A 13,812-nucleotide genomic window follows, 5' to 3' on the forward strand; every position below is an offset into this window, starting at 1 on the left:
GCCACAGGGCGTATATGTCTGTGGGTCAGTCTGGTGGGTCAGGCATTGGGGGGATAAAGTCATCCCTTTCAAACTCTGTCTTGAGCGTCCTCGTTTTCTTATAGGAAAACATGGGTGCCTCACCTAGGATTCTGTGAGTGGTGAGGTCTGACCTAATGATGTTTCAGTTCCTTAATAGGATGGTACGAAGGGGGCCCATGTCACGGCTAATGGGGATGGGAAAACTGCTGGTCCTGTTCCCAAGTGTACCCCTGTTGCTGGGGGTGAATCCATGGGTGAGTATGGGTTGGTGCCTGTAGCCTCTGTGAGCGGCAACTTCCCAGAACACCTAGGTGATGAGCTCATCATGGTAGTGCCTTAGAGCGAACATGTGGGCTAGGAATTTACACTCTCTGACAAGAATGTTTTTTACCTAGATCCCCTTGTTCTGCCTTACCCTATCGGCTTTCCCTATTGTGTCATCCGAGAAATAGCGTCTAGACCTTACCTACCTCTCTCCAGGAGGACCTTCTGATGAGCATACTCCACCTCTGCTTGGATATATCCCCTTCCCCCAGATCAAACCAAACCACTTGGCTGTCCTGTGAAGAACAGGAATTTGTGTGATACCATCATTGCCTGCCCCTACACTATAGTACTGAATATATGTTGGGGGTGCATACTATCCCTATGCAGATACTCTGGTCAGTAACATTCCTGCTTATGCATCCTGGTTGTGAAACTACCTAGTGGCTCTTTGACTACCTGCACATCCAAGAAATCTATTCCGTGTGGAACTCTTCATAGTAAACTTCAAAAAAACTGCTACTAGTGTTCAAATAGTGAAAGAACCCTTTAGAACATCTTCCCTTCCCTTCCATCCAATGAAAATGTCAACAAAACTTTGGGGAACCTACAAGTATGGAGTCTGTAACCAATGCATATTTATTTTCAAGGGTAACACTAGTGACAGGGACCCACAAGTTTGTTTCTTCATTTCATTGTACTTGTAATTCACTAGGTTTAATATATGTGGCAAAGTGTTTTCAGCGTTTGTGTTTTTATGTGGGGAAAAAACAAACGGAAATTTAAAGAGAGTATTTACAAGCATAATCTGTCAGATATAAGGAATAAGAATGTTAAAAACTCTTTAAAGAAGCATGTAGAAATACACCCTGATCATTCTTTATTTTTTGGGCTGGATTTTGTACCTCAGACTATGTGGTGGGAGGGCCATGGGAAGACTGTATTGAATATAGAGAAATGATGTGGCAACTAAGGTTGAATGCTTGTGTGTCCCCTGGCCTTAATGAATGTATTTCAATCAGTAGTGTACTGCGTTTAAAATCATACAAAGTGTAAACTCTGCACCTTATGTTTTTACAACTACCTCCTTTTTGTACTTGATAATATAGGGCTGACAAATTTGTTTCTGTGGTTAATTGAAGTGGTAGTCATGTGATTTTTTTTTTTATTTAAATATTGTAGAGTTTGTTTAACTTTTAGATTCTGATCAAGTCTTGGTTATAGACGAAATTGCTTAATCTTGTTGGCTTATTAATGCATTTTTTAATTTCTGCTGGCTCGCTGGTGTCTTCAGTACCTTCAGTTTTTGGATTGTTTGTATCTTTAGAAAAAGGTAGGAGCACATTACATAGAAATTGAAATTGTGGGAACAATACATGTAGAATGATTAGGAGTAGGAGAGAGGTTTGCGGGAAGGCAGGAATTGAGCAATCTGTGTATTGTTGGACTAATAGTTACAAGAAAAAAAACATAACATGAAGCATAATATTATGTAACTGGAAACAAGTTTTCTTTTATGTTTATTTGCTTATGTCACAAGTGAATAAGTGTTAAAAACAGTAGCTGTATTGTTGCAGTATTCTGTCCCTTTCTGCTTCCCTCGTTTTTTTGTGTTAATGCATAATCAGCTGTATTATTCAATACAGTGTGCAGGTCTGTGGTGCAACCTGGAAAAAGGAACTTTCATAATATCTAGAGGTTCTGTAATGTAAATGTTACAGAAATGGGTGCAGAGTTTGGCAAGCATGATAAGGGGTGTTCAAAATCCATAACGTGAGAAAACAGTGAATGGTTTAGGATTTTACAAGTTGTACTAGAGGTGGGATGGAGGATTTTTTTCTTTTGAACTGAGAAAGTGACTAGAGTGATGCGAGTAGTGATGGTCTGCGCAAACCACTGGTCTTGGCTGGAAGATTGAAAAAAAGAAATACTGAAGTGAAAGTGCAGAATAAAAAAAATATATTTTTAGGCTGCTTGGAATAGTTGGAACATGTGTATGAATACTTTGAGGAGGACAGGACCGTTGCATGTCATGAAACTGCACAGCTGTGTGGATATACAAGTAAATTTTACCCTTCCTTTTGTCTGTTTCTTGTGGTCCTCGTGCATTTTTGTCCACTACTAGCTGGTAGAAGTTCTAATCTCGCCCATTCTCATTTCATGTACTTATTGGGTAAGTGGAAGTAGTACCTTTCTTGTACAGCAGATGTCCTTCTTCAAGAATGCAACTGCAGTCATAACATATGGGTTGTCCTGCCTCAGGCAGCCCTTGGTCGGCCGGATTCCAAAGTCTGGGTCCGACGTCTGCTGATGTCGCATTTCTCTCCGTCAGAGCGGCTGGAGTATATAAGCATCAGCCGACGCCATCTTCTTCAGTCTTTCTTGCCGCGCGGTGCCCGAAGCAGAAGCAGTTCGCAAGTGCCAGTCGGTCAGCTCCTGTATTCTTCGAAACCGAAGTCATCAAAAAAGCTAAGTACCCTGTTGGGGACCTTTTCTTGCCTCAGCCGATGTCAGAAATTACTGAAAAAGTAAATAATTGTTTGTCTTGTGGTAAACAAATACCTCATAAGGATTTCCATTCTTACTGCCTCCCTTGCCTTGGCCCAGACCATGACGTCTCGGCCTGTGCCGCCTGTGCTCGCTTCAATAAGCGCACTCTCAGGCGCCGGGCGGAGTTCGCTGAAGACTTTTTCGGCGAAAAATTTGATTATATAATGCCGTCGGAACAACCGACAACGCGTACTCCTAAGAAACGAAAAGACCGGGACCGACGTCCTCTGCCCGCATCTTCCACCGACACCACGCCAAAACTAACCGCGAGTGCCCTGGTTCCCTCTGAGGCGGTTATTCCACTGCTTCGAACCGAAGACACCGCATTACCGATACCTCCGATACCGGAGGCCACTCCGCCAGTTATTGATTTTCCACCGGATACTGAAACCGAGGAAATGCCCGAGACCATTGCTGTTGATAAGGTCACTCCTGCACGTGGAGCGGCTAGGCCTCCCATGTCCATGTCTATCAAGGCCTACACACGTGCTAAGGCAGCCAGCAAGGCCAAGCATCTTACTGCTAAAACCTTACCTCCGCCAACTCCTGAAACTCAAATCATGTCTATGGCCGCAGATTTAATTTCCCTGATCAGAGGTTCCCAGGCCCATCCTGAGAGAGGATCCCAGCCTCCTCCTGATAAGAGGCCCAGGGTTGAACCCTCTGACCCTCTCTCTTCAGATGAAGATTTTGAGGACTCTGTTCACTCCGAAAGCCAGGAAGAGCCCTTCCAGACCTATGAGGATTCAGATGCAGAGGACTCCATTCCCTCGGCCTCTCCTTCTGAGGATATTTCTTTTGGGGAAGTTCTGAATTCCATGAGGGAGCATTTTCAGTGGCAAGGCCAGGAATATTCAGATTCCAGAAAGCGCCTTCGAACATTCCTTAAAAAAACACAACACAGACCCTTAGCTATCCTCCTGTGCTTGATGTTTTGGATGATCTATACTCTGACTCCAGTGTTACCCCTGATACTCTTCCTCCTGCTCCTGTCAAGCCTGACCGATACTATAGGGTCCCAGAAACCCATTCTCATTTCTTTAGGGCCCATGCTGTTGATTTAGAAACAATTTCCCAGGGACCTAAAGGGGTTTCAGCTACAACCTCCAAAAACCCTTTGCCTTCCGACAGGGAAGCAAGGTCCTTAGAGAGATGGGTGAAGAAAGTTTACACCTCCACTACTCTATCTATGAGAGCTCTCAATTGTCTCTTTCACATGTTTCAATATCAGGATTTCCTGTTAGATGATTTACAGAAAAAATTGGCCTCTCCTGAACCTTTAGATAGGAAGTCTTTGCAAGAGGCTGTTCATAATTCTCAGCAGGTTAGCAGTCACTTTCTACAGTGTGGATATGATGCATTGGAAGCTTCATGTAGGGCAGCTATGACAGGGGCTGTCATTCGTAGACATGCATGGTTAAAAGAACAACCTTTACCAGATCATGTTAAGGCAAAACTTCTTGATGCACCCTTGGAAAAGAACAAACTTTTTGGTGCTAATGCTAAAGATGTGTTAAAGTCCATTGAGGAAAAAGCCAAGTCAGTTCAGACAGTCAAAGATTTCCTCCAGGTTCAGCCACCCAGATTCAGCAGGAACTGGCCTTCTAAAAACTGGTCCATTCCTAATCCTGAAAGATTTCAAAGGGGCAAAAACAGGCGTGCCCGAGGAAGAGGGCAATACAGAGGATCCTACAGGGGTCGACAATGGCAATCAGCAAACCAAAGAAGTGACACAGGGGTTTCTCCTGCCCCGCAGAGACAATCTCAATGACTTTCCTCTAGATCCGCTGACCAAGGAGCAAACAGAAGCTCCTTTTGGCGGAAAATTATCTTTGTTTTCAAAAAACTTGGCACAAACTGACAAAAGACAAATGGATTTTGGACATTATAGACCACGGTTACAGGTTCCATTTTCATACCTTGCCAAGAAAACAAGGCATGCCAAACCTTCCACAAAATCAGAGGGCAGAGGCTATCAAGCAAATTTCTCTGCTTGCTCAGATCAAAGCAATAGAAAAAGTTCCACAACAAGAACAAGGTCCGGGGTTTTATTCAAGACTGTTCCTTGTTCCAAGAAAAGAAACTCAATGGAGACCAATACTGGACTTGTCCGCTTTGAACACTTTTCTCATAGTACCAAAGTTCAAAATGCTGACTCTACAGCAACTCCTTCCCATGCTGGGCAAGGGGTCTTGGCTGATTACTCTGGACCTCAAGGAGGCATACCTGCATGTCCCTATCAGATACAGCTGCAGAAGATACCTCAGATTTCTTGCAGGGCCAGAGCATTACCAATTCTCAGCATTGCCATTTGGCTTATCTACTGCGCCCAGGGTATTCACGAAATGCCTGGCATCAGTAATTGCTCATTGCAGGCTCCAGGGGATTCAAATCTACCCGTACCTGGACGATTGCCTCATACAAGCGGACAACAAACTAACCTTGACAAAAAACTTGAATTATGTCATACACTTGCTACAGGCTCTGGGATACACAGTCAACTTTCAAAAGTCAAGACTTCAGCCATCCCAGCAAATAACCTTCTTAGGAGCCAAACTAGACACAGCCTCTCAAATGGCTTACCTGACAGAAGACAAGCAAAAGAAGTTAACTCATTACTTCAAAAGTTTAGCAAAGCTCACCCAGATGACTGCAAGGAGTTTCCTACAGGCCCTGGGTTACATGGCATCCTGCATTCTCCTGGTTCCGCTAGCAAGACTACACATGAGAAAGCTTCAATGGTACCTAAAAAGCTTATGGTCTCAACACAGCAACAACCTAGAAGCAACTATTCTGCTCATTCCATGTCTTCAAAAGGAATTTCTATGGTGGGCCACAGTAAGCCAGTCAAACACAGGTATGTCGTTCAAAAAACCTCAGATAACACAGTCCATGACCACAGACGCCTCAGACCTTGGATGGGGGGCGCACATGGAGGGCAGATGTATTCAAGGACAATGGTCTCCAAAGGAAACACATCTGCTTATCAACCAAAAAGAAATGCTGGCAGTAATGCATGCCATCGAGGCCTTTGGACAGCAACTTCAACAAGGCCACCTACTAATACAGACAGACAACACCACTGTGATGTGGTACATAAACAAGCAGGGGGGCACTTATTCTTACCCCCTTTGCAGACTGACAATGAATCTTTGGGAAAAATCGCTGAGTCTAAACATACAGTTACAATCCCAGTTTGTTCCAGGCAAAGACAATGTTCTGGCGGACAGTCTAAGCAGGAATTTCCTAGACCCCCACGAATAGAGGCTACATCCAGACATCTTTATACGACTCGCATCGACATGGGGCAGGCCGGACGTAGACCTATTTGCCTCCCACCTCAATCATCACTTACAAAAGTTCTGCTCAAGGACATATCATCCACAAGCATGTGAAACAGATGCTCTCACATTCAACTGGAGCTCCCTATTAATCTATGCATTTCCACCTCTGCCACTGATGACCACAGTGTTACTAAAGATCAAAGCAGAGCAGCCGAAGGGGATCCTAATAGCTCCAGACTGGCCAAGACAACACTGGTACCCACTACTACGGAGCATATGTCACAGCAAAATGTGGGCCCTTCCCCAATGGCCCCAACTTTTGACTCAACACAACTTCAGGACAGTTCATCCCAACATCCAGACGCTACAGCTAACAGCTTGGGAGATCCCATAAATAACCTCAATTTACCTCTCTCCAAGGAAGTTCAGCGGATACTATCAGAAGCCCGCAGACCATCCACCAGAAAGGCTTACTCAGCCAAATGGAAGGGATTCAGCATTTGGAATACCAACAAGGGTCATGATGCATCACTTTTGAGCATTCCACTCATTCTGGAGTACTTGGCAGATATGCTACATAATGGACTCTCATACTCTTCCATAAAAGTACATGCTTCAGCTATCTCAGCTAGATACAACACTGATCCACCTGTGTTTTCACATCCTTTGTTAAGGCAATTTCTTAGAGGAATCAAGAATATAAAGCCCCCAAGAAAGGCACCAGTACCAGCTTGGGACCTCAATTTTGTCCTAGAAAAATTGACTCTACCTCCCTTCGAGCCAGCAGCTTCTGTGGATTTACAATTTATTTCCTGGAAGACAGCTTTCCTGCTGGCCATTACCTCAGCAAGAAGGGTTTCGGAATTACAGGCCCTAATGGCAATACCACCGTTCATAACTTTTCACAGAGACAGGGTCTCCTTACGAACCAACCCTACCTTTCTGCCAAAAGTGGTATCTAGGGTTTCTTTAAATCAAGCAATTCACCTGCCTACTTTCTTTCCCAATCCTGAGAACAAAGGGTAAAGACTGTTACATACCTTGGACATACACAGACAACTTCGCTACTACCTAGACAGAACCAAGACCAGTAGGAAGTCTGATCAGCTTTTTGTAGCTTACGCCCTGGAGTACAAGGAAAAGCAATTTCCAAACAGACAATTTCAAAATGGATTGGACATTGCATCAGATTCTGTTATTCCTTCCATGGAAAGCGTGTGCCAGCCAATGTCAGACCACACTCCACCAGAGCTACAGCCACCTCTACAGCATTCTTAAGAGGGGTGCCTACAAAAGACATTCTAGAAGCTGCTACATGGAGCTCCGTGCATACATTTTCCAAACACTACAACCTCCTTTTATATTCCAGATCCAGAGCAGGCTTTGCTTCGGCAGTCCTGCAGGGATTGATAGCTACACCATCCTTTTCTTAGAGCATACCACCTCCCCCAGCTAAGCTATGGTATTCAACCCATATGTTATGACTGCAGTTGCATTCTTGAAGGACATAGTACAGTTTTGTACCTACCATAAATGTAGATGTCCGATTAGATATGCAACTGCAGTCGGGTTTTCCCTCCCTCCTTCCCCTCTATGCCTTGGGTCCACTCTTCTCCCTGTTATCCTTAGCTGGGGATATCTGTTATGGTGTTTCTGTTTATTGCTTATTTATTGTCTGGAAACCTATTATTGTCTTCCAATTTGATTACAGCCTTCCTTGGAGGGCACCTGGCATCTGGGGCAAGAAACACTGAAGAAGATGGCGTCGGCTGATGCTTATATACTCCAGCTGCTCTGACGTCGGAGAGAAATGAGACATCAGCCGACATCGGACCCAGACTTTGGAATCCGGCCGACCGAGGGCTGCCTGAGGCAGGACAAACCCATATGTTATGACTGCAGTTGCATATCTAGCGGACATCTACATTTATGGTAGGTACAAAACTGTACTTTTTGACGATCCTGGTCTTGGCTCTGAGCCCTCTAGAGGATTTGGCTAATAAGTGAGTCGTGGTCAGTCTGTGGCATCAGGTAATTAATGTACTAAATGGATGCACTCTAAAGATGTGCTTGCTCATTTGCAAGATGCTATGCATTACTGTAGATACTTGCCAATTTAAATTTTTGGTATTGTATAGCTATCTGTGTATGCTTATAAGCGTGTGCATGTGAGTGTACTATGCCATGCATATGACAGACTGCTATTGCTTTTCTTCTGAAGTTTTACAGATTACACTGTCCACCATATTGAAATTCAAATGAGCATCAATATTGAATGTAGTCTTAGAAACTGTAGTCTAGTAAACATGTTGGGATATGTTTGGAGTTTAAGTTGATTAACCTAGTACTGTTCACATCAGTCTAAAATGTAGCTGCTTTTTAAATGCAAATTACTGTTTTTCTTACAGCTTTTATTTGACTAGTATTTACGACCATTCAATATTTGAAGCCTTTAGCAAAGTAGTACAGAAGCTCATCCCACAGCTGCCAACCCTGGAAAACTTACTAAATATCTTTATTTCAGTAAGTACGAAATGTTAATTCATACCTCCCAGTTGTGTTGTATTGTTGTGTTTGTGTAGTATTTGTATTGTATTACTGTGGGCTGCTCTGGTCATTTGTAGGCACTTTTAACTGAATTATGCAAGTACATAATGTATTGTTGGGGATACTCCTTTGCGAGTCTGTGATTGTGATTACTCTTTTAGTTTCCTGGTTTGGCTCCTTCACTCCAACTGTCTCTGGCGTGCTCACATTAAGTGGTGCACATCGTGATTTCCCATGCACTAGGCAAGGGCGTACCCTCTGTGCCTGACCGTTTTTTCTGCCTCTTGCACAGTTCAGAAGTTATCCCATTTGAAATGATCCTGTGTTTAATACCTGAAGTAGTTGTACTATTGAAATATTTGGGTTGTTGACCGTTTGTAGGGCAGTAGCTGCAATGGTTTTATTTTTGATTTTATAGATGTACGATCACAAGAGCCTTTTTAAGATTAGCTATGCATTCCAAATGTCTGACAAGTTCTAGTTCCCTTAAGTATAAGCAGGGGCTTGGGAGATAAAACATTTGCAAGCAGGGGCCTGGGAGATGAACCATTTTACAGGTTGCCTGTGTCCATTGAAGACATGTTCCATGCCAGGGATAAATTTCCTGTTCCCCATCCAATTGGGTTAGGGAGGAACTCTGCTTCACATGGATGGGGAGCCTGTTCCATAAATGGTAGTCTCGGGGATACATACCTGTCTCTCCAGTAGGTCCTATTTACACAGGCAAGGTTTAAGTTTTTAGTATGGGTACTACTGGTGACTTTGTTTTGCTTATTTTAAGGACATTCATCAGAGTGGGGTCTGACTTTGCCCTGTATGCCAGGCTTAGAGCTCTCCTCAACAAGCCTGTAGGAGACAGAATAAAGAGAGAGGGCTTTGAGGTGGTCTGCTTAGGACATTTTACATGAGCCCTGTATTCTTTTAGTGAGGAACCTGTGTGGACGTTCCATTTGTTGGGTATGTCTTGTTAGGTACATACAAAAGGGGCATTGTACTCAATGGTATGTCTGATGAATGTTGAATACAGTGGAACAGTGACCTAGATGCCATGCCTTTGTAAGTTGTGCAACATAGAATAATTTCCTCACTACTGTAGATGCGTTATGGTCAAAGACTAGATTACTATCTGTGTCTCCCCCCAAGTCCTTGACTACTAGGTCAGCTCCTAAGGGTGTGTTGTCAGTATGATGGTTAACCAGTGGTGGATGACTTCCCAAAGGATACTGTTGCGCATTTCTTGGCATTTAGTTTTAGTCCACTGCTTTGACATCAGCTATTTGTCTGTGTCAGCTCTTCCTGTTGAAGATTTACGTTGTAGAATTCAGTAACCGCTCTTAATTTGTAATTATCTGCAAATTTAGTCAGCCCAGAGACCATTGACGTTGGCCTTGACTTCAGAAAAGTAAATGCCAAAAGAGTGGTCCAAGGACTGATCCCTGAGGGACTCCAATTGTGACTGGCCTCTTTGTACAGGTGGACTCCCCAATTTTAACTTCAGGGTCCTGTCTGTGAGCCAGTTGGTTATCCACCAGGTGACATACAGGTTTGTACCTAATCTCTTTGTCAACACTCGAGTGGGGTATTGTATAAAGTGCCTTGGCCAGGTCAGGGTAGGCAGTGTGGACCATTTTGCCCTCATCCATTGCTTTGGTGACCTTCTCAAAGAAGTCCACCAGGTTGAGTATACATGACTTGCCCGTGATGAAACCAAACTGAGTTGGGTCCACTGTCTGTAGATTTACTGTATCATTGATCATTTCCATGGCTTTGTATACAAGACTAGTGAGACTTGTGGGTCTGTAATTTCCAGGATCTGTAGATGGCCCACCTTTGTGCAGAGAAATGACTGTTGCTGTTCTTTATTCATGAAGCACAAAGCCTGTTTGGAGTCTACAGTTAAGTAGCAATTCCAGAGAGGCTGATAGGTCATTTCATGCTATTTAGAAGGCATCCTGGGATATTGTCTAGGCCCATTGATGCAGTGCTCTTGGCTTTGGAGAGAGAGCAGCAAGGACCTGCTCCCTAGTGATAGCAGGGGGACTTTTATTTGATGGTATTTCCTGAGGGGAAGGTTGAAGGGGAGAGAGGGGTAAAGTTGGAGCTGAATTTGTCGGCCAGACTAGGTTTGATGCATCTTCTGGCACAGTATAGATGGTTACATTTACAATTATTTCTGCACACAATTGTGTATTGCCTTTGGGTTGTGGACATAAAAAAATGCCTTGTGATTGTCCTTGGCCTGGGGGGCCAAGTTTACATCAAATTTGGCTTTGGTAGACTTTGTCCTCCTGAGTTTTGTTTAGTTTGAGAGTGCTTTTGTCCTGCTGTGTCCTGCAGTTCCTAACTTTTGCCATGGCTTTCTTTTTTTTGTAATACAGCCTAGTGATTTTGATTCCATCAGGTGGATTGTTTTTTGTTAGTTCTGTACTTCTTCCTGGTGGGTACAGCTGCTTCAGTGCAGCTATTAGCATGCTTGTATAGAGTTTCGGTGAACAGTTCTGCATAGGCAGCGGTGTTGTCAGGGTTTATGGGAGCTTCAGATTTTGACAGGTTAACCCTTAATAGCAGGAAGTTAGCCTTAGAATAGTTCTGAATTTTCCAGGGTTAGCCGGGGGTCCATATTTTATTTTTACTTCAGAGGAGATCATTTTGTGTGGTCTGACCTTACCAGAGCAGACATTGCACTAGGGGAGGTATGCAGCACTCTACCATATTAGTGAGTACCAGATCCAGTATGGTTGCACCCTGGTTGGTGTATTGACAGTCTGGTCCAGGGAGTTTGTTTACAAAATCCTGGAATCTCTGTGCCTGTACGTTTGGCTGCATTTAGAATTCTCGGTTAATAGTGGGATAATTCTAGTCACCCATGACTATGATGTTGGGTTGGATGGTGAGTGTTTCCAATAAGTTTAAATACATAGTATGGGATTCCTGGGTCATAGAGGGAGCCTATAGCTTGCAGGGAAGTGTTGTTGGATTTTGCCTAGCTCAAGTGCATTGTCCTGTTTAACCAGCCTTGAGGTATGTTTATCTTTTATGTAAATCGAGACACCTCCACCTTTAGTCCCTATATGTGTAGTAGCTGGTCTAAATGTGTAGAAGACATTATAACCTTGCACTGTTAGTGTGCTCTGTGTGGCTTTACTTGGGAAAGGAGTATGATCTGAGAAATTATGCTGACTCTGTGGCTTAGAGTGCTGGAGCTTTGAATGCAGCTCTGTTGACTAGTTCAGCTAATTACTTAGGGACTGATGTTGTATTAAGAGTCTAGAATGTTAAGGCTTTGCCTTCTCACCCCTCCCTGCGAAGGGGCAGGAAAGGAGAAGCATGTTTCAGGATTGTTCATTACCTTAAGTACCAGTTAGAGACTTGCAGCATACATCATCCACAGTGCCACAGACTTCAGTTGTTCTCCCATACATTGAAATCTCCCTGTAGCTTCATTGCCAGCTTACCACTGCTTTAGACAAAACTTAAGGCTTATGACTTGTACCATGGAGCAGTGTGATGCACCCCATTTCCAACCCTGATGGAGGGTCTGCCTTGGGGTTCTTCACCTGTAGATCCCATCATCAAGGATGCATGCAGCTTTTGCAGCCTGGAAGCATTGCGTGCTGCATCTTCTGTTCTATAGAAGGCACGTGCCCTCTTTAGCTCTCTAGCTGTGTGCAGTGAAATCCTGACCTGTTTCTTGGAGCATACACCTCCATGATCTTTTGAGTCCAGGATATAATGCAGACACCATAGCACTTTGACAGTCAAATATTGCAAAAAAGTGAAAATATTGAACAGGTGGCATAAAAGTTTTCAGTCCTCAAAGTCTGGGCTCAAGAATGAATTGATTGGCATTGTTTCTGGCTTCATCAGTGGGCTTTATGTAAATTTGCCCGAGCTTGTACTATAGCTAGTATGACTGGATATGGTTTGACTATGTAGGATGGTGTACTTGAGGCTTTCCTCCCCCTTCTGGAGGAGCTGTGCTCTACCATCTTGCAGTGCCCCCTTCCAGTGGGAAGTTTGCTTTCGACAATGTTCGGAGAACCTGGTTTATTATTTCCTGAAGAACAGGTAGACCTCTAATAGTGCTGAGGGCCACTGCACACATCCCAGTGTCTGTTCTTCCAGTCCAGCTAACCACCAAGACGAAGCCTCCTTAAAATCAGAGTCCTTAAGCATCAGGTATGTTTTAACCCTCTAGATGTTCCAGCTAAGTCATTAGGAAAACTGCTCTGTTCTAACAGTAGCAGAACTGATTTGTTGTCTAGGTAGGGGTGTCTTTGTGTGTGTGTGTGTGTGTGTCTGTGTGTGTGTTTTGTGGAAGTTCAAATATGCACGACCTTGGAGGACATAAAGAAATAGCTCTTTGTAGGCATGGGGTCACAAATCTTGCCTTTCTTTTCCAACCAAAGAAGAGGGCATACTCAGTTGCGCATAGCTGTTGAGCCAGGCCCAGCAGCCACTCTTAGAGGGTCTTTAAAAACTGTACCACCTTAAGAATAATGTCAGGGACTGTACTTTTAACTTTTTGGGCACTAAAGGAAAGACTATTAGCCTAGCCTGGACCTTGGCAACTTTAGCAGGCAAAACAGTATCCCAGGATTTTTTCTCCAAGGCATATCCTTCTTGACCATCAGTCCTTCCCTAACTGCCTTCTAGCCCTATTTGTTCCATTCTGTGTCAGTGATGCTGTCTTCCAAATTGTATTACAGGTTTTCTTTTCAAGCTTCCAATCCCCTGTCTCTGCTCACTATTGCTACCATGGCAGACATCCACTTGGTTGGGTGACTTAAGCTGTCGGGATTTCCCACATTCTTAAGCAGTGCAGCTGAGGAGGTTCCTCTGGCCTTCACTGAGGTTACCACCCACTTGCTTCCCAGACTCTCTCCCTCCTGAAAAGAGAGAAAGATGAGTAGGCTAAGCTTCGTCATGACATCCTTCTACCACCCCAGCTCTGATAAGTATCCAAGCCTCAAGTGAAACTTTGGATCTAATGTTCTCATTTATTTCTCAACAGTTGGGCTCTAATCCGATCTTCTGATCAGATTCTGCTGCTTTTTCCAGATTGTAGAATACTTGAACTGTCAAGCTCCTCCCTTTACCTGTAATTCCCCACCAACCTGACATCTCTCAGATCTCATTTACCGGC

At 43.8% G+C, this 13,812-nt stretch overlaps 1 protein-coding gene across 1 annotated transcript in view; it reads left to right on the forward strand.

Annotated features, from left to right (window-relative positions):
- The window catches only part of RRAGC (Ras related GTP binding C), a 571,600-nt gene that overhangs the window by 157,325 nt on the left and 400,463 nt on the right, over positions 1 to 13,812 (forward strand). The window contains exon 4 of the mRNA XM_044083473.1: positions 8,528 to 8,642. Within this exon, the coding sequence (XP_043939408.1) occupies positions 8,528 to 8,642 (115 nt within the window). The remainder of the gene's footprint in view (positions 1 to 8,527; positions 8,643 to 13,812) is intronic.

Source organism: Protopterus annectens, chromosome 1.part1 (genome assembly GCF_019279795.1).
Source record: "Protopterus annectens isolate FY-2018-M chromosome 1.part1, PAN1.0, whole genome shotgun sequence".
NCBI lineage: Eukaryota > Metazoa > Chordata > Ceratodontiformes > Protopteridae > Protopterus > Protopterus annectens.